The sequence below is a fragment of the Carassius auratus genome, chromosome 11, assembly GCF_003368295.1.
Source record: "Carassius auratus strain Wakin chromosome 11, ASM336829v1, whole genome shotgun sequence".
Taxonomy (NCBI): domain Eukaryota; kingdom Metazoa; phylum Chordata; class Actinopteri; order Cypriniformes; family Cyprinidae; genus Carassius; species Carassius auratus.
Genome location: NC_039253.1, coordinates 11,524,975 through 11,551,288, shown reverse-complemented (window position 1 = coordinate 11,551,288; position 26,314 = coordinate 11,524,975). Strand labels below are relative to the sequence as shown.

At 36.1% G+C, this 26,314-nt stretch overlaps 1 protein-coding gene across 1 annotated transcript in view; it reads left to right on the top strand.

Annotated features, from left to right (window-relative positions):
* Positions 1–11,761: 11,761 nt before the first annotated feature.
* Positions 11,762–26,314, top strand: part of LOC113111021 (succinate--CoA ligase [GDP-forming] subunit beta, mitochondrial-like) — a 98,632-nt gene continuing 84,079 nt past the window's right edge. The window contains exon 1 of the mRNA XM_026275392.1: positions 11,762–11,909. Coding sequence (XP_026131177.1) covers positions 11,826–11,909 — 84 coding nt within the window. The 5' untranslated portion in view covers positions 11,762–11,825. The remainder of the gene's footprint in view (positions 11,910–26,314) is intronic.

Sequence of the window (26,314 nt, the reverse complement as noted above, 5' to 3'; positions counted from 1 at the left end):
AAATTGCTGTGAGATCGGGTTGGGTTTTTAGAGTGGTTTCAGTTAATAGTTTGATTTTAGCGAAAGCTTGGATGAGAAGATTCTAAGACACGGACCACAGTGAACAAAGAGAGAGAATGAAAGTAACTGTGGTCATACTTGCAGAAGCACATTGAGCTTAATGGTGATGTTGATATCTATATGAATGCAGCTCAGACAGTGCTTCGACATGCGGACATGCACAAACAAACGGCTCAAAATAATGGAGCTGCAATGGAATTTAATTTGCAGAATTCAGACTGTGCTGTATGGTGCAACTGGAAGAAAGCCTGTCTGAAATAGTACCAGCAGAGCAGAGGAGGGGACACAGTAAGAATCAAAAATGAGAATTCAATATTGTCAATAAGCAATATTATTTCTATTTGAGTGTCATACAAACAAAATAAACCTTGTTTCGTTATTGCATGAAACAAAATGAAACAGTTAATTGAGTGTTTCAATGACATGCTAATAAAGACAATAGTTGCCTCTAAATCACATACCATCCACCTTTTTTTGCTTGACTCATACTGGAATGATGCTTTACATTTCCGGTCTTTTGTGTTTCTAGTCAATTTAACATCTTTTCCAGGCCAATAATATAAAGTTAGACCTATAAAAAAAATAAATCCTACATATACAGTATTGTTCAAAATAATAGCAGTACAATGTGACTAACCAGAATAATCAAGGTTTTTTGTATATTTTTTTATTGCTACGTGGCAAACAAGTTACCAGTAGGTTCAGTAGATTCTCAGAAAACAAATGAGACCCAGCATTCATGATATGCACGCTCTTAAGGCTGTGCAATTGGGCAATTAGTTGAATTAGTTGAAAGGGGTGTGTTCAAAAAAATAGCAGTGTGGCATTCAATCACTGAGGTCATCAATTTTGTGAAGAAACAGGTGTGAATCAGGTGGCCCCTATTTAAGGATGAAGCCAACACTTGTTGAACATGCATTTGAAAGCTGAGGAAAATGGGTCGTTCAAGACATTGTTCAGAAGAACAGCGTACTTTGATTAAAAAGTTGATTAGAGAGGGGAAAACCTATAAAGAGGTGCAAAAAATGATAGGCTGTTCAGCTAAAATGATCTCCAATGCCTTAAAATGGAGAGCAAAACCAGAGAGACGTGGAAGAAAACGGAAGACAACCATCAAAATGGATAGAAGAATAACCAGAATGGCAAAGGCTCAGCCAATGATCACCTCCAGGATGATCAAAGACAGTCTGGAGTTACCTGTAAGTACTGTGACAGTTAGAAGACGTCTGTGTGAAGCTAATCTATTTTCAAGAATCCCCCGCAAAGTCCCTCTGTTAAAAAAAAGGCATGTGCAGAAGAGGTTACAATTTGCCAAAGAACACATCAACTGGCCTAAAGAGAAATGGAGGAACATTTTGTGGACTGATGAGAGTAAAATTGTTCTTTTTGGGTCCAAGGGCCACAGGCAGTTTGTGAGACGACCCCCAAACTCTGAATTCAAGCCACAGTACACAGTGAAGACAGTGAAGCATGGAGGTGCAAGCATCATGATATGGGCATGTTTCTCCTACTATGGTGTTGGGCCTATTTATCGCATACCAGGGATCATGGATCAGTTTGCATATGTTAAAATACTTAAAGAGGTCATGTTGCCCTATGCTGAAGAGGACATGCCCTTGAAATGGTTGTTTCAACAAGACAATGACCCAAAACACACTAGTAAACGGGCAAAGTCTTGGTTCCAAACCAACAAAATTAATGTTATGGAGTGGCCAGCCCAATCTCCAGACCTTAATCCAATTGAGAACTTGTGGGGTGATATCAAAAATGCTGTTTCTGAAGCAAAACCAAGAAATGTGAATGAATTGTGGAATGTTGTTAAAGAATCATGGAGTGGAATATCAGCTGAGAGGTGCCACAAGTTGGTTGACTCCATGCCACACAGATGTCAAGCAGTTTTAAAAAACTGTGGTCATACAACTAAATATTAGTTTAGTGATTCACAGGATTGCTAAATCCCAGAAAAAAAAAATGTTTGTACAAAATAGTTTTGAGTTTGTACAGTCAAAGGTAGACACTGCTATTTTTTTGAACACACCCCTTTCAACTAATTGCCCAATTGCACAGCCTTAAGAGCGTGCATATCATGAATGCTGGGTCTTGTTTGTTTTCTGACAATCTACTGAACCTACTGGTAACTTGTTTGCCACGTAGCAATAAAAAATATACTAAAAACCTTGATTATTCTGGTTAGTCACATTGTACTGCTATTATTTTGAACAATACTGTATCTCCCAATCGGGATGAAATTCTAGGGATTTTGCCCACAAAACGATAAGAGCACACGCTATTTTATAATTTCAAACATAGTATTTTAACTTCAGCAGCACAGCTTAACCCTCTTTATTTAAAAGTTATATTTAATTAAGTAGTTTGATTTATTCAGTTTAACATCGATTTCTATGGAGACTAATATGCGACAGCTTCCAAACAGAAGTTAGAATCCATCATAATCCTCTTCAGTTACTCAGAAAAAAAGGTGGATACAGTAGGTGTAAAACATTCATAGTATTCACAAAACAGCAAAAAGTACCCAGATGACTTTATTTCCAGGGGGATTCTTGAGTGCACATCTAATGGATACTTTACTATCCCATGAGGCCATGGGATTACATTCATACTACACATATATAGAATGTACCTTTTTAGTCTGAATTAATTATTTACTAACTCAATCAAACAGGACCAATACGATTGTTGAGGAATCCAATATATTGAACACTGACAGCATTTACACTACAACTTGATTTTATCACATCTATGCAGCCGTCCATCTTTCTATCTAGTTTAACAGCCTGACCTTTTACCTGCTGCCGTCTTTTATACCACCCATGAACTTTCTTTTAATACCCTCTCATGCATGGAGTCATATTTCAGTTCTATATTCTGGAGAGTGTTTAATGAATTCCTAATGGCCTCTGATTTACATCAAGGACTGCATAGTCTCCTACTCCTTTAATTTATCTTCCGCCACTCTTCTTGGAGAATGCTCATCATGCATTCATGGGTCATGACTGGGCTGCAGTGCTGGATACTTACCTCCAAAGATGAGTCCTTCGCAACACAGCCCTGGGCATGTCCGATCTCCCTCCTCATGATAGGAGCTCTCAGCCCAGGGTGCACCTGTAGGCCTGTAGGTCTGTTAACTGCATCCCTTGCAAGATTCAGTTTTGGCCATTTGCATGAGATCTAGACATATAAGATCAACCTAGCCTCTGTTTGGGTCCTTTTGTTGAAATCTAGTATAATTTGCTCGCCGGGGAAAAACAACTTCAGCTGGGATAAAAGGGCTGATAATTAATTATTCATGTGGTTATAAATGTAGGAGCACAGGCTAATGGCCTACGTGACATTATATAATAAAATACTATAATTATGTTTTAAGAATATTTTATAGTCCATTATACATGCCAGAAACCGATGATGAATTTCAGAATGATTGCACCACATGAATTTCTTTATTTCCGTCTGTCCTGGCTCTATATAATCATTGCGGAAAAAATGTACTGTACGAAACCATAATTAGAATATAATTGTTTTTGGGTCTAGATGAGCAAAAATGAATTAGAATTTGCTGAATCGTACACAGATTTATTAGTTTTCCTATTTTATAGTCTGCTCTTTTGACACAGCGACTCACAATACGCAGAGAATGTAATCTTGCGTGAAAATGACTATTAAGATTGTGTCAAAACAGTCATTTTTTTTTCAGCCTCGCTTTCAGAAGATTGCGAGTTAATGCATCAGACTCGACAACAGTGAGCGGAGGGAAAAGACAGCGAAATGAACATGAGCTAAAATAGCGCCCAGGGGAAACGTTCGTTCGCCTCTGTTCTGCTGCCACAGAAAACAGGGTACATTTACGAACTTGGCCGTTTCCAAAAAGAGAGGGAAGGGGAAGAGGAAGCTGCTTGAGATTCTGGAGGAGTCGCCCCTGCCATCACCTCCATCTTTCCGCCGCTCTCCTCCGCCTGGCCAACCTGTGCCTTAAACACAAAGAGCATTATGCATGAGCCCCAGAAGGTCTGTGAACATGCTCCATCCTGTCACCCCTCTGCCCAACCTTCACACAATGTCACAGCTGTCCCTTAAAAAAAGATTTGTTACCCACCACCACCATTCTCATCATAGTGAAGCAATTTACTTGGTTAACTCAGACTCAGAAAAAAAAGTATTTACTATATCAATAACAGTATTAGAATGAAAAAGTACATAAAAATACAAGACTAATTTACATTACATATAAATAAATATGTACACAATCTATAGTTGTATGTCTATATAACCACTAATACACCATATTACCGATGCACATTTAAAAAAGGATTTGGGTTTGCTTTAGGTTTAGTTGCACGTTATTATGCATAGTTCACTGTTATTACCTCTTTAAGAAGATATGTGTAACCAGGACACTAAAATAAACCCTAAAACCATGTCTAAAAACCAAAAAAATGGTTTGTTGTGTTTCTAACAAACGTTTAAAGCAGCAACTTTTACTTGACAAACGTAACTGCTTTCAGTCTGTTATCAGGATTTATAGAGAGCAGTCATCAAACTATCCACAATTTTATTCAATAACTGGCCAGCCTTCACATTTGTAATTTATTCAAATACTAAACACTGCCTTCAGAAATTCATGATTTAAAAATAAATGATCACACATTGGTGTCTAAGCTAAAATATTTCATATTAAGTTATATATATATATACTGTGGCGGAGCTTTCCAAACAGCTGCCCCCAAGAGTGCTGCTTTTCTCTAAACCGTTGTGTCACTTTGAATTCAGAGAAGGGGGATCGCTTGTGTTGTGTGTTCGAACAAATATTGGTTTTGTGTCAAAAATCCACTTGAAAGTTGGATATGTTAATCTCATTGCTAATGGCCCTCTGAAAGATTTCTTAATATTCTCTCCTTAGCCCACTACAACAGAGCCTGTCTCCACAAGGTTAATTAGTTGCAGGTTCCCCGAGGGCCTGTAAGTGATGAGAGCTTAAGATAGTGAAAGAGGTTCCTCGGCTCATAGCGACATAACAAGGTTAATGGGTCTCTCATATCTTTCATCCATGCCAATCTGCAAAACTGCCCACTTTGTCAGCCTGCTGAGCCTGGGAACTCCATGCAATTATTTCCCAATGCCACACCAGCCATTAAGTTACTTTGAGATGTACGATCATAAATAATCATGCTCTTTTGCTTCGTTCTCAAACACTAAAGCAGCAGGTTCTACTCTATAGCGAGAGCCACATCTGTTTTTGAAACAGATGATTTTCTCAATGTTCTTTTACTCAATGTGCAGTCTGTTCCTCAAGCAGCTGTTCTTCGACTAAGCAAGGTGAATTATATGCTCAGAACAAAGAAAACAAAAGATTATTCATTTGGGTCAGTGATGTGACGTTCGTTTCAAGTCTACAGTAATACAAGACAAAACTGCAAGGACTTGAATATACCTCTTCTATCTTGCTATTTATGAAATAAAAATGTATATATCATAATGAAGAAAAAAGCCGTTATTATGTAGTTTTTAGGTACCCACTTGTACCTTATAATGATTTGAGTGTCAAAATGAAAAGGTTTATATATATATATATATGTGTATATTACCAGTCTGTCATTTAGTGTAGTTCTTATAAAAATAAATGTTTATTATGCATGTACAGCACAGGAGCCTTGAGTAAACAACATGCCCAGATACTCCTCTTCCTCTTTAAGATTCAAGATTAGTGTTTGAATTTAACCAAAGATTCTGGGTGCTACAAAAAAAAAAATCTAAGATGATCATTCACTGTCACATGCTGATGTGCTGCTGCTAAACTGATAGTGAACTACTAACAGGTGAAGGAAAGATGGAAGGAGGAGAGGAGAAAGGGGCAGAATTTTCAAGTGTGACCTGTCACTTAAAGATAAAAGCAGGTAAGTGTGGAAAAGTGTGGAAAAGCAGGTATATTGTTGGATCCCTCATATACACTTCTAAGCCTTCTTTTGTGCTTGAATGCAGGGGAATGTACCAAGCCAGCAGGTGATTTGCTCTGTAGCCGCTTTGAAGTCTATGATTTTAGTATTGTTCCAATAAATGAAATGATTGTGTTTACTGCAGCTACAGAGATGTTGATGGAATTCATTTGATTCAGACATAAAGCAATTTTGAAAAGTGTGACCATGGCTACATTACTCATCTACATTACTCATCCTTAAATATAAAAAGCCATTTAATTATCATCTCACTACTATTCAAACGTTTGGGATAAGTAAGCTTTTTTGTTATTATTTTGAAATAAATTATTACTTTTATTTCAAACTGATCAAATGTGTCAGTAAATACATTTATAATGTTACAAAAGATAGCCATTTCAAGTAAATTCCATTCAATGAACTTTTTATTCATCAAAGAATCCTAAGTTACCATGGTTTTCATGTTTAAAATAATGAGTTAAATTATTTTTGGTGGCTAAACGATGATCCTTAAATAACGTCTTTTAATGTCATCTAACGATCCTTGTTCTAAATATGAGCCTAATAAGATTTTTTGATTTAAACTGTTACAATGAATGACATTTTGGATATCTTCTGTAGATCACTGTAAAAATGTATGATACTGTAGTCATTTTCACTCTAAGAAATGATGGGTTGAATACAAATACAAACAAACCCAGTAAAATACAGACAAACCCAGCATTGTGTTATTTTCAATCAACAGTTGGGTTAAACGTTTAACCCAACCTTCTGGGCAGTAACCCAGCTGCTGGGTTTGTCTAGTGCTGGGCTGTATTTAGCCCAGCATTTTTGCTCTGAAAAATAATATTAAACAGGACACATTCTAATGTATGTTTAAAATGCTTGATGCTTGAAAACTTATTTTCGTATTTGACCCATACTTTTTTTGTAGTCAAAAGGCTATGCAAGACTAAATGGATACAAGAAATTGGATGTTGAGCAGCATGTCTGAGACACATCAACAAAAAGCAATATACCCATTCTGCACACTGTGCCTTTTGAATTCTCCTGTGGATTTGTGTTTAGCAGCTCTGCCATGGTAAAGCTTGAATTTGTTTACATGGATTGGCAGGGCTATAATAGGGCTATGCAGCTGGTTGAACCATCGGTGATGAATATAAATGCACGCTGCTCTTGCATACGTGTACACTGCCATATTAAATCACATCTAGTGGCTGAACATGAGTTTGAAATCAATGCCCTGGTGGCAATGAGAGTGATTTAGCATGCACTTCTCAAAGATCTGGCACTGGAGATTAATGAAGGTGTGACATCGTCACTGCATTCAACATCAGTGGCTCACATTCTTTTTGTCCTTTCGGAATGTACATCACCTGTCACTCAGAGGAAGCGGAATTAAAGGACTTTTATCCATGCTTGGAATCTCAAATCAGTGTTGATCATGTCAACGGAACTACTGATCTAATGTCTTTTGGCAAAGGGCCCATTTAAACCTGTGTTTTCTGTGATCGGATCACTTGATCAGATTTATAGTCAGGTGTGGAATGCAATACTCTTAACATTCTCTAAAGCAGCTCAGAACTGTTTTTCAGTTTAGCAAATTGGTGCAGAACTTTAGATGCACGAGATCTGTTTACGGTCCACTGACATTTGGGTTTATGGGTGGATTTGCCATCTTATTTGATTCTAAAAACACAAAACTTTTTGCAAGCAAATGCATAGTTTTTATTAGGAAAAAAACACACTCTTTTGCGAGAAAGCTAAAGTTTTGTTAGTGAATGCAAAAGCAATGAAATATAATTTTTTTTTCATCTTGTTTTTAAATTAAAATCCTCTCATGAGATTGGGCTGCATAAATTATTAATTTCTAAAGCATGCTGAATTCTCAACAAATTTAGTATACTCATTATATGATATTATTATTGCAGGTGCTCAGATTTTCACACCAAGGATATGTTAGTTAATATTTTATAAGCTTGATACACATTTAAATTAATAAATGTTTACTCAACTTTTTAATGTCTGAAATGTTTAAAAAGTTCTAATTTATTTTCAAATTAGTCTATCACGGGTTGTCATCATTTTGCCCATTATTTTAAATTTGTTATTTATTCTTATCTGAGTAAAATGTATAGCATTTAAAATGGATTACAATTTATATCATATTCATAAAAATATGTACAATTTAAAAAATCATGGTAATACTTTAGAACGCAGTGAACAGGTATTCATTATTAATTAAAAGTTTTCATTAATTAATCTCCTAATTTGCTGCTTATTAATAGTGATTAAGGTAGTTGTTAAGTTTAGGTATTGGGTCAAGGGATCTAGACAGAATAAGGCATTAATATATGCCTATAATATTTGGCTCAAGTGGTAGAGCATTGCGTTAGCAGCGCAAGGTTGTGGGTTCGATTCCCAGGGAGCACATGTAAGGTAAAACAAAAATGTTAGCCTGAATGCACTTTAAGTTGCTTTGGATAAAAGCATCTACTAAATACACACACACAAAAAAACTGAATTATATCATACTACCTCATATTAAAAATGATTACATTACTAAAATTAATTTGTGATAGAATATTGAACAAATATAAGGACAGGGGATGGATTCGATTTTTTCCCTCAGATGCTTTCTAGTACTCAGCTGTCGACTCAGCAGTTTCATGCACTCATTCGGTTCTTTGCATCGTATTTTCTTTTCACTGGTAAAAAAACCAAGACTTTCTTACGACCCTCTAAAGCCACACAAACTGGAGATGAAATTGAATGTGAACTCAAGGCCATTTGCAGATTATAACTACGTTTTATACACTAGCGGTACCTCGGAAATATTCACAGTCCTCAGTGCTCAGTGTGGTAATACTCAAAAAGAAAAATAGCCACGGCATTAAAAGGTACCACATCCCGCGCACAGATGGAGTGTGCCACCGCTTCCCATTCCTTTTAGTGGGAGACGTACTGCCAGCATAGTAAAATGAAATGGCCTTATTTGCATTGAGCTGGAGGAGAATAGCTTTTAAAGTGGGTTAGGGTGAAGGGGAGCAGAAAAGACTTCAGAACCGGTTTGAGAAGGAAAAAGAGAGAGACGGAGAGAGGTAAGAGGCTTAGCGTGCTTCAGGGCTTCAGTGTTTGGAGAACCAGACTGTGAAAGAAAGGGAAATTAGGCGTCTCTCGCTCTTTCCCTCTTTCTTCTTTAGCTAATGAGGCCAATAGATCCTAGCTGTCCTAGAGTCACACTGACGTCCAATGAGGGGGCCAGATGTTTTTGCTTTCACAGTGCGGATCCATAAAGCTACCTGCATGCAGGGGTTAAACACATTGATCATACAGAGAGGCAGCTTTGAGATCTAAAGCTCACGCAGGAAAGCTTCATAGCCTCCAACTGGGATGCTTGTATGAGAAAGGATGGAACGGGCCACACCGTCCTCAGACAGGCATTGGCTTTGGATATCTGAAGCTCTTAGGCCCAGCCGAGGAGACACTGAGAAGACATTAAAGCAGAATCTATTACTTATGAACGAATTCACAAGCTCTTGCACCCTCACAGCGTTGAAAGCAGAGGAGGTGTTATCACTGCAGCGCAACATCTGGGGTTTTCACTGCAGGAAGTTGGCCATGAAACACTTTCTCTACAGAAAGAAAGAAGCTGGGTGATTCTTGGATGGCTTTGGAAACATGAAAAAGACTGGGGGATATTTGAAACAGGAACTGTGGTGTTCCACCGCAGTCTAACAACGGCATGGGATCGGGAATGATAGCCTGAAATGATAAATGGCATTCATGAGGTCCGACCGCTGTATTGGAAAAGTTTGCAGTCGAAACACTTTCAAATTTAAATACAAAATGCTTCAGTGGAAAATGTGACCGCAGCATAAATGTTTGAATAAGCGCTGCATATCAATGTGGTATGAGAAGCAAAAAGCTTTGTTCAGTGGGCTGAGGAGAATCCTCGTCTTTTATTAAACATCTAAGTTCAGGTCAGCTTCATTATCATAATACAGAGCTCTTATACCATGAAACAAACATCCTCCCTCAAAAAGACAGCTTGGTCAACAGATTGAGAATATTGTGCGTAGTGTGCAAGATTTGTTTGTGAATGACGGCTGGATTTAAAAAAGGTGAGAGAGGTAAAGAATACACCCCACGATGAAAATATGGATCTCTTCCCATTAAAAACTAGCTGGAAAAGAATAGGCCAGTACAAAATAAAAAATAAAATAAAAATAAATCCAGGTATTTTGTGTAATAAATCAACCCAAGCTCATTGGAAAACGTGCCTATACCTGAATCTTTGAAAAAGTACAAAAACATACCCACTTGTCCAATTCCCTGCATTTTCCAGCTGAAACGTTCATACCTTTTCACAAAAAGATACTAAAATATGGTTTCTTGTTCAGTTCCAAATTAAAGTGGTTTTAACATTTCTAAATTAATACATTTAGATTTTTGAGCTGCATATGTACTGCTTTTCTGGTTTAGTAAACTTGCTTGGAAGCACACAATAGTGTGTCTTCTGCCATTGCAAAATGTCAGTATGTGCTAATCTGCATGTTTTGGTTTAATGCATTAAAGGGGCAGAGGCTTGTTTATGTGACCATATTGTGAAAAAAAAGGAGAGACGCTCGCATGTTCTCCGAGGGTGGTTCATCATCCTCTCTGAATAGGTTTCTGCTGACACACATCAGTTAGAAGCAAATGTCTCTCTGTCATAATCACAGCTTTTTATGATCATTTTGCCCTTTCTGCCCTTTCACAATGTCAGAGAGTAATGAGTGCTTTTAGAGAGTAGAAAAGAGAGTGAGAAAAGATAGATAGGTTCTGTGTATGTGTGAGAGAGGATCAAACCTCCTCCCTTCGATCAATGTTAAAGAAAAACACCACCAAGTTTGGGAAACTGCTATGCAGCCGATCCAACCCATCAAACATCATGGCATCTACAAAATGATCCTGCCTTTATGTTGATCTTCTTTATCTGCTCTATTGTTTGAAATATCATTTGATTAGTGCTGATATGATGAAATCAGTGCTGACATGATTAAACAGTATACAAATAACCTAAACACACAAAAAGTCTGAATAGTATTCAAAGCTACTCAAAATACGTAAAGAAATAGCCTAAATAACTTGCAAAAGTATGTTATCTTTATGTTTATATTAAATGAACAAAAACAAACTAAAAGAGCACACTTTTAGATATAATATATGTAAATCATAATATATTTAATAGTTTTTTTTTAAACTTAATATAAATCTATTAAAGCTTTTCAAATGTTCATCCATCAAAATAATGTAGACTTTTGGCAATAAAAGAAAAAAGTATTTTTGTCCTTAATTAGTAAACAGAAAAAAAAATATGACAAACTAACTATTTATGAAAAAAATATGACAAACTATTATTTTATTATTTTTTAGAATTACTGGCCGATATTTATAGGCTTTCCTTTGATGGGAGGGGACGTATTTTTATTATTGTAATACATTATATATTACACACAAAATAAATTATTCAACAGCTATTCAAATACACATCTGTAACAATATTTACATATATTGTCGTTTTCATGTCTGCATTTACGTAATTATCTGTATTTATATAATACAATATTACTGTATCATATTTTAAGAACACGTCTGTATACAATCAGATTTTTGAACTTTTGTCCCTCAGGGGAGGTTAATAATCTAATGTTGCAGTGCGAATAGTCCAATCCCGTTCTTTGGTTTACTTACGGGTTTCTGAAGACCTCAGCCAACGCTCACTGTCACTCCTCACACACGTGTCAGCGCTACAGGACTCACTTCCGGTTCAACATGGCGGCATCCATGGCATGTCAGGCAGCTTTGAGAGGACTCCGAGCAGCCAGCAGTAAACAACTGCTTGGGAGCCGAAACCAGGTAACAGATCGCAGATCTCTACGTTTCTCCTCCAGTGCGTGATGTGATCAGCAGATGAGCGTAGTGTGCGTGACGCAGCTGCTTACAGCGCCTGATAATGATGCATTTATTCTGCACAAAGTTATGAATACATGTACAAATTCTAATTTAACCTGGCCTTGCTTGTTCATTTAACTAGCGATTTGAACATATGTTTTTCTAGAATGACACATAGACGGTCTTATTATTAATTTACTGTTCAAACTGTAGGTATATAAGGTGCTTGATACTGTAACTGACGTCAGCATATAAATGTTCAAAAAACACATTGCATGAGCAGATCATGCGGTCTGATGATTTGCAATTAATTTAGACAGAGATTCTTTACGAAAGATTATGGTTTCAAAATCTGAAAATCTAGTATGAAAATGTTGTTTTAAGGATTCTAACCAAGAAGTAGAGTCTTAAATAAGAGAGTTTAAACATTAGCTAAGTTATGTTTATGTTTCCCGGAATACTGATTCCTAAAGGTGATACTTTTTAATAATGTTTGAGTGTTTTGATGGCTTTTTTGCTCTTTTTTTTCCTACTTCCATAAGGCTAGAAATGATCGTTTCACCTTCAGGTTTGTCCTCTATTCATTCAGACAGTGAGCAATAGGGCAGAATCAGGTCCATCTATATCAACCTTTGACCCATCAGTGATGAAACCTTTTCTGCTGAGCTGGCCAATAGCAATTTGCTGTCAGTCTTCGGCAGCAGTTTAAAGGTCATTTTTTAGGTATAGCAGATTTCCCTGCTTTCATAATTCTTGAATTTTGGGGCGATTGACTTTTGTTCCTTTTTTGGTCTTGCAACATAAAGACATTTTTAATGTTTCCTTATTTTGGGTGTATACTAAGTAGATCGACAGTGCCAGTTTCAATGGATATTCAGTCTTATGGAAAGTGAGAGGCTATATTTTGATGTTATAGAACAAAACTTGGAAGAAAAGTTTCAAGTAGGTCATTGAATAGATCTGAGCTATGCCTTCCATTCTGTTTTAATCCTGACTGATATCCCTAAATAGTTCAGTGGCTGTTGGCACATAAAACAAATGTGTTGGTTGTCAGAGGAAAGAGGTTTGCTGTCTTTAAAGGAACAGTTCACACAAAAATGAAATTTGCTGAAAAGTTACCAACACCTTCAGTTTATATATATATATATATATATATATATATATATATATATATATATATATATATATATATATATATATATATTAGTTACTTTTTTTTAGGTTTTTGAAATCTCGTTCTGACGGCACCCATTAACTGCAGAGGATCTATTGGTGAGCAACTGATGTAATGCTACATTTCTACACATCTTCTTTGATAAAGAAACCAACTTATATGGACTGGGAGTAGATTTTTAGTCATTTTTTTCACATTTGGGTGAACTATTTCTTTAAGAATGGTTGTTTTTGTCCCATAACTACACTGGAATCAGTGGAATAAGCCATGCACAAATATAGTTTCCCTGTAAAGAGCTGTTTTATAGAGCCCTGGAAATGTAGTTTATTCAAACCGCCATAAATTATCAGGTATGTTGTAATGCGTTCATACTAAAATATCACCCACCTACAGGCATCTGATAATAACAGCAGCCATAATTTAATAGCAAAATTCTGTTAACGCATTATTGGCTTCACAATAAACCCCTTTGAACACTACAGATGTCGCGTCTGCTTCCTTCAGACATCAATATTGTCTTAAAACAATTTTATTCTGAAATTGCTTCACACGAAAGGCACGGCATCTCATAAATCTTTATGCCGGTTTGTACACAGAGCAAGGACGTTAAACATTGGACGTTCTGCCTAAAAAAGCATCTTTCAGTGACTTTAGTAAGCAAAGTCTGACCTGATTTTGCTTCTTGATGCAGTCGATTTATTGATTCAGCTCGCAGAATGCAGCATTGAAGTCATCATGAAATCTGCTTTTCAGTTTAAATTCATTTTTAATTAAGTGACTAAATCATTAAATAAACACATTTTTCTTATATTTGCTGCTTTTTCGACCTTAATATTATTATTTTGTCCCTGAGCTGGAGTTTCAAAGTTATATAGAGAGGTTCTGTGCTGGAAAATGGCATTGGATCAACACCAATTTAGTGTATAAGGCATCACTTCATTACTCTGTGCAGTCCACTCTGCTGCCATAAGATGTGGTTTAGTAGTGCATGCAAAGTGCTAAGCTAGCATATATTTTCATTTCTGTCGTATAATGAGATGCAACCCGCTGCAACAGGGTACAAGCCTCATCCATCTGAGAGAGGTCCTGCTCTAATGAGAAATTACATAGTGCCGACTGCAGTTATAGTATTTTTAATGAAATTAGTTATTTAAGTCTTGTTTGGTATAAGAGAGAACTGACATTTTTATGGTAATAGACTTTAATGCCTAGGTTTATATCAGCTATATGTAAAAATGATAAAGAAATATAGATTGTGTATGAGGATCAGTGTTAGATTTTAAAAGCACTAATATCAAGATTTGATGCAGACACTAACAAGATGCAGATTAGAGCAGCTTTTTCCATTTTTCTCTCAGTTTGGACTTCTCATGTTTGGATCAAATCCATGTTTCACCATCTCCTTAGGGATCTGGCTGTCAGCCAGTTCCTGACGACGATCAATGACCAGTTTTTATTCATCAGTGGCTGCATACTTTGACGTTTGCACTAGTGCTGGGTAAAAATATCCATTTCCCGATTAATCGTGATCTTTGTTTTAGCGATCACAAAATCGATTGTGGAAATCTTTTTTACTATGCCAGTGTTACCGCTTTTCAGTGTCAGCAAATATACAGTACAGTTTGCAATCAGAATTAAAAGTGATTAGATAAAAAAAAAAGAACATGTGCTGCCAAAATTTAATCTAATTAATTAGAGGCTTTGTAATTTTAATCACATATAAATATTTGACCTGAGAACAGTGAGAAGTAATTTTTTTATTTATAGTATACCATTGAATAATGACTGAATACATAAGCTTAAGCAACAAAATATTGTTTATCTTTGTTCAACCAAGTCTAGCACACCAGTGCAATTTTTGCCATGAAGTGTAGCAATAGCATATTTAGAAACAATTTAGAAATAGTACATTTCAGAAATTCAGGAAGCTTATAGGTGTTGGAACCTTCTGTAAAGTGTTTTTTTTTTTTTTTTTTTAAGTAAAACACAATACTGTCAATTACATTCAGAACATTGGAAACACTGACTATTAGAAAACATCTCTCTGTTGCTTCAGAGGCCATAACATACTAAGTCCAACTCTCAATAACCTTGGCCAAAACAATAAAGAGCTCAACATAAACTGTTGCACCAACAAAATAATACATAGTTCAACATAAAGTGTAAAGTCCACACTAGCTGCTATATGTTTTGGGTTGAGGTGATACTTGAGGCTCGATGTGCTGCAGTGAAATGTGAACGCTAGTTGGTGCTCCAGTATAATCGGACCGCCGAAACTCATCCAGTGAGAAACGTTCCTCGGTGCAAAAATAAGTTATTCAAAATGCGGGAATTTTTTTTCTGTAATTAATTATACTTAGTTAACGAGTAATTTTTTTGTGTAATTAATTAATCTCAATTAACGCGTTAAAATCCTGGCCCTAATATATATATATATATATATATATGCGCAACATAATCAAACATTTGAGCCGGGGGAGTTTTTGAAATTTGGTTTATTTGACAGAATGACCCAATTACTTTTACATACTTTTCATAGGTAATCATAGTAGACATGAACTATACCCAGATTATTCAGAATCTGTTCAACTAGAATCAGATTGGATTGATAAATGCGTATCAATACCCAGCCCTCATTCGTCGCATAATGCACAAACTGCGCACTCAAGTCCCCCAACCCCCGAGCTGAGTGCCTGAGGTTTTACAGAATCTGTTATTTTGGACTTTTAGCACTGAGATAAGAGGCAGTGATTAGCCAGCTGCCAGTCCGCTGTAGTGGCGCTCAGGAGCCATGTCTGCCAGGTATGTATCACAGCAATTCACTCCCATCTTTTATGACAGCTCGAAAATTAGAGATGGCTTGTCAATGACAATGCCCCCAAAAAGAGCGATGGATTGAAGACAGGCGGTGGCTGATAACGCCAACGCCGCCTCAGAAATTCCTGTCTGGACCTAGAGATAATCCCAGAGCTGTTGTCCCCAGCACAACCCACGGCCGCATCTCCAAACATAAGGGAACATTTGCCGCTGCGATCGTTCTTTCGGGTGGTGAAAAATCTTTAAGCAAAGATTGAAGACGTCAAAGCTAATTCGCCTCACAAGGCTGCAGCAGCTTGAAAAGCTCGACTGGAGTGTTGAAACAGGACCAGGGGAGTCTGCTGGATGAGGCTGCGTGCTGAATATTTTAAACGAGGGGTGGGAGGGTGTGACTCCTCTGGTGCAAGAACTTCAAACAGCAGGCGTCTCTCCCATCTGTCCACAGCGAGAACACATTTACATTTCCTGGCCGCCAGGGATACAGTAGAGCAAGTTTGCTGTAACCGGATTTGAATATCGTTTCGCCAAGGTTAATAGCCATTTCTGTTGCTCATGAGGGCTGTTTAGGCTTTTTCAATAATTCAGGAAGGCGGCAATCATTTAGAGTTCTGTTGGCAGTCTGTCTTTTGAAGGAGAGGTGCCTCTTTTGAACGCTCCTGTGGGACTTGTATTGCAGTCCATTTGGAATAATTTTTTTTGTGATGAGGCGGTATTTCGTGTTATAGCAAATTAAAAGTTGTTAAAAACTTAACTGCTGTGCCATTGAAAGTTGTGAAAAACTTTGAAAGTCTGTTTATCTTGATATTTGCTCGGTTGGTTTGTGTTCTCATGGATGTCCAAAGGCTCGTTGTTAAATGCAGAGGAGCATTTTAAACATTGCTTATTAAAGGAATAGTTCACTGAATATCACAGTTCCGTCAAAACTCTTATGTTGTTCCAAACTTGTATCACTTTCTTCTTCTATTGAACAGAAAAGGAGAAATTCTTAAACTGTGTGGGTCGCTCTACTTTATGCAGTTACTAGGAATGGTAACAGTGGGAACTTTCAAGCTTCAAAAAAGTCAAGCAACCACCATAAAAGTATTATTGCGAACCCGGTTAGTCAAAACGGAATAATTCAAACCGTTTTTATCTACCAAATCAGCAGATGCACTGAGAGAAAAAGAAAAAAAAAGATTCTATGCAAGTTTCCAATGAATTCTGCTTAGAGTTAATTTCATGATTTATCAGTAAATAATTTTAATTGCAGCTTGCTTCTCACACACAAAACTGTAGCACATGATCCTTCAGAAATCATTTTAATATGGTGATTTGGTGCTCCAATATTAATAATGTTTCTTCTTCATCTTCTTATTCTTATAATCAGAGTTAAAAACATTTTGCTGTGTAATATGAACCATGTAAAGTTCAATGAACACCATATATTTTAAACTGACTTAAAAAATATATATATTTTAAAGGTCACTTCTGATAAATTTTCTTGCTACATAAAAGTATTTCTTTGTCTTTCTTTGCTTTCCCCTTTTTTTTTATATATAATCTTACTTTACTATTCAAAGTTTTGGGGATCACAGTGTCCACACAATATTAAGGAGCACAGCAGTTTTTAGTGTTGATAATAAAAATGTTCCTTAAACAGCAGATCAGCATATTAGAATGATTTCTGAAAGATCATGTGACACTGTAACTGAAGTAATGATACTGAAAATGTTCAAATGTAAATATATTAAAATGGAAACCAGTTATATCATTATTATTATTATTATTATTATTATTATTATTATTATTATTATTAACTGTATTGTTGATCAAATAAATACAGCCTTGGTGAGAGAGTTCTTTTTACAAGAAATGTTTTAACCAATAGTGTGCTTGTAGCACTTGGGTAATAAAACCACTTTTATAGAACTTCTGCATCCTTTATGAAGCTTGAAATCTGCAGATCTTTGAACGTTTACTAACTGCTTAGAAAGAGCATGTTCCAGAGCTGTAAAAATGGGTTTGGAACCAAAGTGAAGCTGGTCCATGAGTGAAATCTCTTTTTCTGAACTATTCAGTTTCTTCGCCCACTTCCATTTTGTTCAGACTTGACCTCACTCCTCCAGACCTCTCTCCTCTGAATGATGTTCCTTATTAACTATGCTAATTGCTAAATTCATATCTGCAGAGAGTTGCCTTCACCTTCAGCCCGTGTCTGTCTTTAGGAGATTAAGGCAAAAGCGTATCCCATGATGCAAATCTCTGCGATCTAAATCCTTTGGCATGCTCTGCTGACTCCCCATAACTCAACTCCGCTAACTCACACGCGTCACGGCCTAACGGAGCTCTCTTGTCAACTTGTCAAAGGCTTCTGCTCATCCAATGCCCACCTGACCTCGCTCAACGGAAGTCATAGTTAAAATCAGACTATGAAAAAAGAGTGCATTCAGATGCCACAAATGACTTTATTTGTTTTTTCCCCCCAGCACAAGCTAATTAACTCATTGCTTCGTTATCCAACATTGTGACTTCGAAGGAATATTGATGTTCCAAATTAAAATAGTTTCACCATTTGATCTCTAATTAGCGTGTGCAAATGCTAAAACTGTGTAAACACAACTTATTAAATCTTTAAAGTGTCTCTATAGTCTTATCGTAATGAGCCCTGAACTTTCAACAGCACTTTATTAGCTCCATTGTTTTAACATTGGTATTGTATTATTCATGATAAATGGCAGCTATCATTTCTGAATAAAGTAAACCAATTAGTTACAATCAGGAATGGGGAAATGTGTTAATTTCTTAAATCAAAACGCCCCTCAAGGATTCCGCAAGTTAATTAAATGTGAGGCCATTTGGAGGTGCTAATTAGGAAGAGTCATTTCAAAGGGTTTAGGGCAGAGCTGTGACTAGTAATGAGGATTTTAACCCCTGGAGACTGCTGGCCTGTGACTGCACTATGAAGGATCTGATACAGCTGACTGGGCCGCTCCTTAAACACTGTTTGTCGAAGAATCGGATGCTGATAATTAGGGAAAGAATTAACATATAACAGAGTAGGTGCGGTGGTTTACTCCGTGACTAGAAATGTGTAAGAGGTAGGAACCTGGTTATATTCTGATATCTTATTTTTTCTACCAACTTATTATAGTTTTTTTATTCTTTTTGTAACTTTATTGTATATTTTATACTTTTTCAGACTTCCTTTCTGTTTGGAAGTATTAGATGTTGATAATCAAGGAAATATTTCACATAAAATGCAGCCGGTTCATGTGGATTGCTGTGTGACTAGAAATGTGTAAGAGACAGGTAGAGATCGAGAAGCATGTAGAGGTAATAATTTGAAGCATTTTAATGTGTATTTGTACTTTTTTGTGTGTGTGTGTGTGCAGGTTTCTCATGCATTCTTTGAATAGTTTTGAAACTCCTGTTCTGTTTTTAAAGTCACTGAATTATCGTAAAAGAGAATTGTCTGATAATTGTCTGATATTTATCAGTGTTATTTTAGCATTATGATGTTATTCTAAATGACCTTTTGTTTTTTGATATTTTCAGTTATTTATTATTTATTTTATTATGTGCTTTTATTTATTTTATTATATATTTTATGTGTTTTTGAAATTATTATTACAAATATTTTTTTTATAGTATTCATTAGTATTCATTAGCAACAGCACGGATATTTACTGTTCACTGATGTTTATCTTATATTTACAATTTTTATTTCTATGTACTTATGCAGGAGTTTCTTTTACCCAGGGAAAAATGGGAATACAGTAAATGTAAATTTTGGGGTGATTATACAAACGATGTATGCATTTTAAATTTTTTACATGGAAGTGTGTGAAAAATGATCTTTGGGTTAATGTTTTTTTTTTTTTTATTATTATGCACAATGAAACAGCATTGCCCTCTGAAAGACCTCAAGAAAAGCTCTCGTAAGGATGTCCCCAGAATATTTCCTTGTTTGAGCTTTTAAGCTCCTCTTCCTTCTCTCGGAAGAATCGGATTGGTCAATACAGATTTGTAAATACCCCCTCATGAATATGTAAATGTAAAAACCCATTTCCCCCAGTGAGGACAGCAGTTGTGTTGTGTAATTTTCTTTGCTTTTTGTCTTCCTGCAAGAACTCTTTCAGGAATCAATTCTTCATCGACTTGAGATTTCCATTCTCTCTGTCTGGCTGATGGAGCAGTCTAATGTTCAAGTCATGCTAATGTTGTGGGCAGACTAACAGTGTACTAAATGTAGTCTCCATTTACTTGCCTGCACAGTCTGGGTCTTTGGCACATTGAGTAATTCTGTAATATCTGAATCAGTTTGTAAAATCTGCAAAACCCCCAGATTTCATTTTTAACGGATGAGTGAGCACATGTGACTCTCCCTTGTGGTTTTGTAAGGTCGAATGTTGATTTATTTCCTTCTTGTTTTCTTTTGCATAGTGATTGTGTCTCATCCATCAGCTAGATGCTTAAGCATGTCCTCCTGAGTTACTCTATCACTTCCTGTCTGCCTGGCAAGAAGCTATGAGATCGGATCTCTAAGCAGTTGCTTGCTTTTAGTTTGTTGTGCTTTTATAATGGTGCATATGGTCAGGCAAACTAATCATGTTAGTAAAAGATGACATTTAATCAAAATGGATCATATTAACTTCCATGATCCATGTTCAGGCTTATAAAGCATAGTTTCTTTACTGTCAAACTAAACTAATCAACTTTTTCTACATCTGAAACAGTTTTACTTTTGATGTAAGTCCATGCAGGTGGAGAAAATGTAAAATTATTAGGGATTCAAAATATTGATTTTGCAGTGAATGGGTGCCGTAAGAATTATAGTCCAGACAGACAACATTAATATATAGTTGAAAACCTTTTTTAAGTGGAAAAACTGTGTTTGTATTTGTAAGGTGTTTTAACTAATGATTTGTTTATTACAAACACAGCTTTTCTCTTCACAAGATGTTTTCTGATGGAGTTGTGATTTGGATTATTGTGATGTTTTTATCAGATGGTTAGATTCTTTTCTGACGGCACCCATCCACTGCAGAAGATCCATGGTAAGAAAGTGCTGTAATGCTAAATTTCCCCAAATCTGTTCAACTCCCCTGTATCTTAGATGGCTTGAGGGTGAGTGCTTTATAACAAATCTTCATTTTATGGCTGTACTATTTCTTAAAATTTAGATTTTTAATTTAAGTGTTTTGTTTTTAATTTAAAACCGTTTATAATTGTAATATATTGACCATTTGTTGGTTATCGGACAATAAGTACTGACACGCCCAACTAGAATTTTAATATTTGGTATATGCATCCCTAAATATTAAATAATAATTTTGGTTTCACACTAAACATCTTGTTTAACTTGAAAATGTTACATTATTGAAGTTAAATGTTGCAAATGTTGTTTGTCATTAACATACGGTGGCATTTCAAACTCACTGTTTACTTTCTCCCCTTTCCACATTTTATGCAGACACACCACCCAAACAATTCAAAATGCTATTTTTTTTCTTATGTCACAGTTAATGAGAAGCAGTGAAGGTATCAGAATAGGGTTATAAGAGCAATGACTGAGCCAGGAGTCTATTACATTCAAGAGCAGCAGACCCTCTCCAGCACCTTGGAGTGTTTTTTCCCCTCTGTTTGAAGTGTGTGCGTATTACCTTCATATATCCAGCTGGATTAGCATAGACCTCGTCATCGCTGCAGTGCAGTGGCCCGTAGAGTAAAGTCGATCTGTGTTCCTCATGCACATGGAAAACGCACCAAGACAAATGCACAAACGTAATTTCATCACACTTTTCACTAGGAGCTAATTAAAAAAATGCATCAAAACAAAGTCAGATCTCTGATTGCATACCATACTCTTCATCATTTTTATCAAATAAATGATGCAGACGAGGCTCTACAACCTTAACTTTATATGCCTGACTTTCTAAAGTTGATGTGGGGGCCTTACAGAGCATCTGCTATCTTGTGGAATTTGATGCAACTGCTGCCACAGCTTTTCTTCGTCCTTTCACCTTTGTGAGAGAACAACAATAAGTCAAGATCTGCTGTGGGCCACCATGTCCTTAAGAGACATCTGGCCTCCCAGAGGATCCAGAGAAGCTGTTTCTTTCAATGCTAATAAAGGGTACAAACTTGAAAGAAAAGCAAATGTATCTGTTTAGGTCAAGTGAGAATAAGGTCGTTTTAGGACTGTGGAGTTAGTCCACGTTTATGTGGCTCAGATGTTCTCCAAGTAGTGCGACCTACTGGATAAAGCTTAAAGTGTTAGTACACCCATAAATGAAAACTCTGCCATCATTTACTCACCTTAATATAATTATGAAACTGTTGTTGCTTAATTCTTCTGTGGAACACAAAAGAAGATATTTTGAAGTGTTTTTTATCCATTGGAACCAGTTGACCTCTACTTTGTGGACATGTTTTAAAAAAAAATTTAATTTTGGGGTGAGGGTTCATGTCTGTTTTCCCATTGGTTGCTTCTGAAACCAATGACTGTGTAGAAATTGCTTAGTAGACTTACTAGGCTAACTGATGGATTGTTAAGTGTCTCGACTCTGAATCATTCAATCAATGTTTAGGGCTCTTTACGCACTTCCCAGCTTTTATGAGGAGACTGCAATCTATCTTGTTTGTTGACCTAGTTGTTGATCTGAAAAATCACAATGTAATTTCACAATTCATAAGGGCGTAATACATATATTACTTTTTTTCCCCTTCAGGTCATGGTAAAAGCATTGCAGAACTGCTTGTGCCAGGTACAAACTGAACGTGGTACATAACAAGAGCATGTCCTTTTTTGGGTTTGGGAAGCAGCCTGAAAAGAAGACCATAAAATAAAACCAGGCAAGATATTAAAGGGTTAGTTCACCCAGATAACAAATTTATGTAGTTAATAACTTACCCTCATATTGTTTCAAACCCGTGAGACCTCCGTTTATCTTCGGAACACAGTTTAAGATATTTTAGCTTTAGTCCGAGAGCTCTCAGTCCCTCCATTGAAGCTGTGTGTACAGTATACTGTCCATGTCCAGAAAGGTAAGAAAAACATCATCAAAGTAGTCCATGTGACATCAGAGGGTCAGTTCGAATTTTTTGAAGCATTGAAAATACATTTTGGTCCAAAAATAGCAAAAACAACAACTTTATTCAGCATTGTCTTCTCTTCCGGGTCTGTTGTGAGAGAGAGTTCAAAACAAAGCAGTCTGGATATCCGGTTCGCGAACGAATCATTTAGTTCACCAAATCGAACTGAATCGTTTTAAACGGTTCGCATCTCTAATAAGCATTAATCCAAAAATGACTTAAGCTGTTGACTCTTTTTTTTTAATGTGGCTGACACTCCCTCTGAGTTCAAACAAACCAATATCCCGGAGTAATGCATGCACTCAAACAGTACACTGATTGAACTGCTGTGAAGAGAGAACTGAAGATGAACACCGAGCCAAGCCACAAAGTCTTGCACTTTCACCCCCCCCCCCCAAAAAAAAAGGCTTACGTTGAAAAATAAGGTGGATAAGGGTATATATCATTTTGATTTTGCTGTCAGTTGATGTTTAAAAATGTTGAATATCACACGTACAATAACTTAGTCACATTATAATGTGGAAGCCTATTTCCGCTACATAAGAAAAAAAAATAATGCTTTAATTGACATAAAAAGTCATAATCATGACATGAAATGAGAAAAAATCTATGATATAAAAACAATTATCGTAAGTTATAATTGTGTTTAGATACGTCATAATTAGAGTATAAAAAAGTCTATATTATGACTTTTTAATCTATATTTTCACTGTCATAATTTCAACAGTTTGTCTAATGATTTTGACATTTTGTCGTATAATTACAATTTGAGTTTTTTTTTTTTTTTACGCATCTGTAGACATTATTGTTGAGTATCCACAAACTATTTATTTACTCCTTTACTTACTTATTTACTATTATTAGTTTGTTTATTAGTTTTTTATGTGAGTGCATCAGTTTATCTATTTGCTTTAACTCTGTTTGTATGTATATGCATGTTTTTTTTTTTTTTTTTTGAGCTTTCAACAGCTGTGTGTGTGTGTGTGTTGGTATTTAACTGGTGGTGTCTCCAGAGTGCTGATGAAGATAATTACTGTTGAGTCTCAGGGGAGATCAGACACCTGCCGTCCCCCTCTCACCAGCACTCGCGCCCCTGACGCCCACCTCCTGCTTCATATGCACCTCTACCTCTCTTTGCCCTTGAGTGAACTAATAACCTGTACAGCTACAAAGTGGGCTCCCGCTAAATTTAGCGAGAAGGGGGAAAAGGAAACAATTACCACTAAGATTTGCAAAGAGGTTGCCAAGGAGCTCTTTTAGCACTTTCACAGTCCGGTTAATCAAGCGGAGCCGGAACTAGGAATGCCGATAACACCTGACAGGCAGAAACACAAAAATATAACTGTTAGGCATATATCATCACCTCAGATCAAGACTTATGTTGATATTTTTAAACTTCCATTTAGAGGTTCATACACCTGACACCTGCTATCTGATGCTGGTTTTGCTTTCCTGGTTGCTGGTTTGGATGACTGGATGACAGGGTCGTGAATCTGAGGATGGTTTAGGAGGCATCTTTTGGTGGTTGCTTTTTTTTTTTATGCCCAATTAGAAAATTCTAGAAATTTGTGGCCGCCTTAAATATTTGGGCATTTTGATTGGCTGTCAAAGTTGTTATTGTTTATCAGTAGGGATGTAATGATTCACTCAAATCACAATTCGATTAGATTCACTTTTATTTATTTATTATTATTTTTTTACAAACTGAGATTTATGACAAATTATAAATTAGATGTGTCATTTTATTATTGATTGGACAAAATGCTGTACGTTTTCTTTGTACTATTATAACACTTGCATATTATTGCAGTTTTGTCGGTTTTGATCAGTGGTGGACGAAGTACACAAATCAAGTACTTGAGTAAAAGTACAGATACGTATAGTAAAATATTACTCCAGTAAAAGTAAAAGTACTCAATTTATTATGTACTTAAGTAAAAAAGTACTGAAAGATATATGTTTGCAATTGTATATAGGCTACTTAATTTAATTTTATATTAGCACATATATTTTTTTATAATCCTGCTGCTCAAAACACTTGTTTTTTTTTCTTCCAAGTATTACCACTATGGAGTCAAGATATATTTTTGTTGTGTATATGGACTACGTTGACGAGAGTAATGTTCACAGTGTGAAGCTTACACTGTGATTTACCCAAGCAGAGTTGACCATCTGATTTTCACCAGTAAGAAAAAAGTATTTTAAAGTTTGTTAGCGTTTGTTTAAAGTTTGTTAGCGTTTGTTAGGTTCATTTGAATCAGTGAGTGGTCGACTCCAGAACAGCTGCAATAGGATAATTCTAATTCGTAAACTAATCATTTGGTGCGATTTGCGATCCGATTTAAAAGTTTATTTTGAAAAGACTCAGTTCGTTCTTGATGAATCAGACACCACTTCTGCGTCTCAGAGCATGTGATATATTAGAGGGAGTAACGATATGTTTTATGAAATGTAGTGAAGTTAAAAGTACGATCTTATGCTTTGGAATGTAGTGAAGTAAAAGTAAACGTTACTCAAAATAAAACTACTCCAGTAAAGTACAGATACTTGAAAAATTTACTTAAGTACAGTAATGAAGTAAAGCTACTCCGTTACTGTCCACCACTGGTTTTGATGGCTTCTATTGTCTTCTTATGTTTAAGTGTGAGTTGTTTGCTCCATTAAATGAATCTTCCCACTAATGCTATTATATTGTTCATTCAGACTGATTTGTGATCGCAAATCACGCATGACATGAGGCGGGAAACAGCTTGGTTTATTAACTTAACATAATGCTAAAAGGTTACATGCTTCATAATTAAAACACACTTTTTTATTGAATGCATAGTATCGCTAATTCAGTTTTCAAGTTTCAAGTTATTTGTGTTTCCCCTCACATGTTTTCTTTTTCTCCTGAAAGAACAATCCACCCTTCTAGGATTGTCTCGCTCTTCGTCTCGCATATCTCTTTATTAATATTTGTTTTGGGAAGTTTATTCATGTAAAGCACACTTTATGTTTATTGCCTGATGCACTGAAGCATAATCTGTTGAGAAAAGAGCACTTATTTCCCATATGAATTAATAAAAATCTATGAACCGTAAGCCCATTGTGCCCAAGACAGTCAGAAAATAAACCCTCCTATGTGAAATCTAAATAAAAACCTTCAGCTGTGTGGCTGACTGAAGGTAAATGTTGTTCTGGAGTCTGTCCGTGCACGCATGTTGCAGAGTATCAGAACTTTTAAGGTTATCGGCAACTTTATATATATAAGTACTAAAACACATGGCATGCTTAGTTTGATGTTTGAGGCAGCTTTATTAGC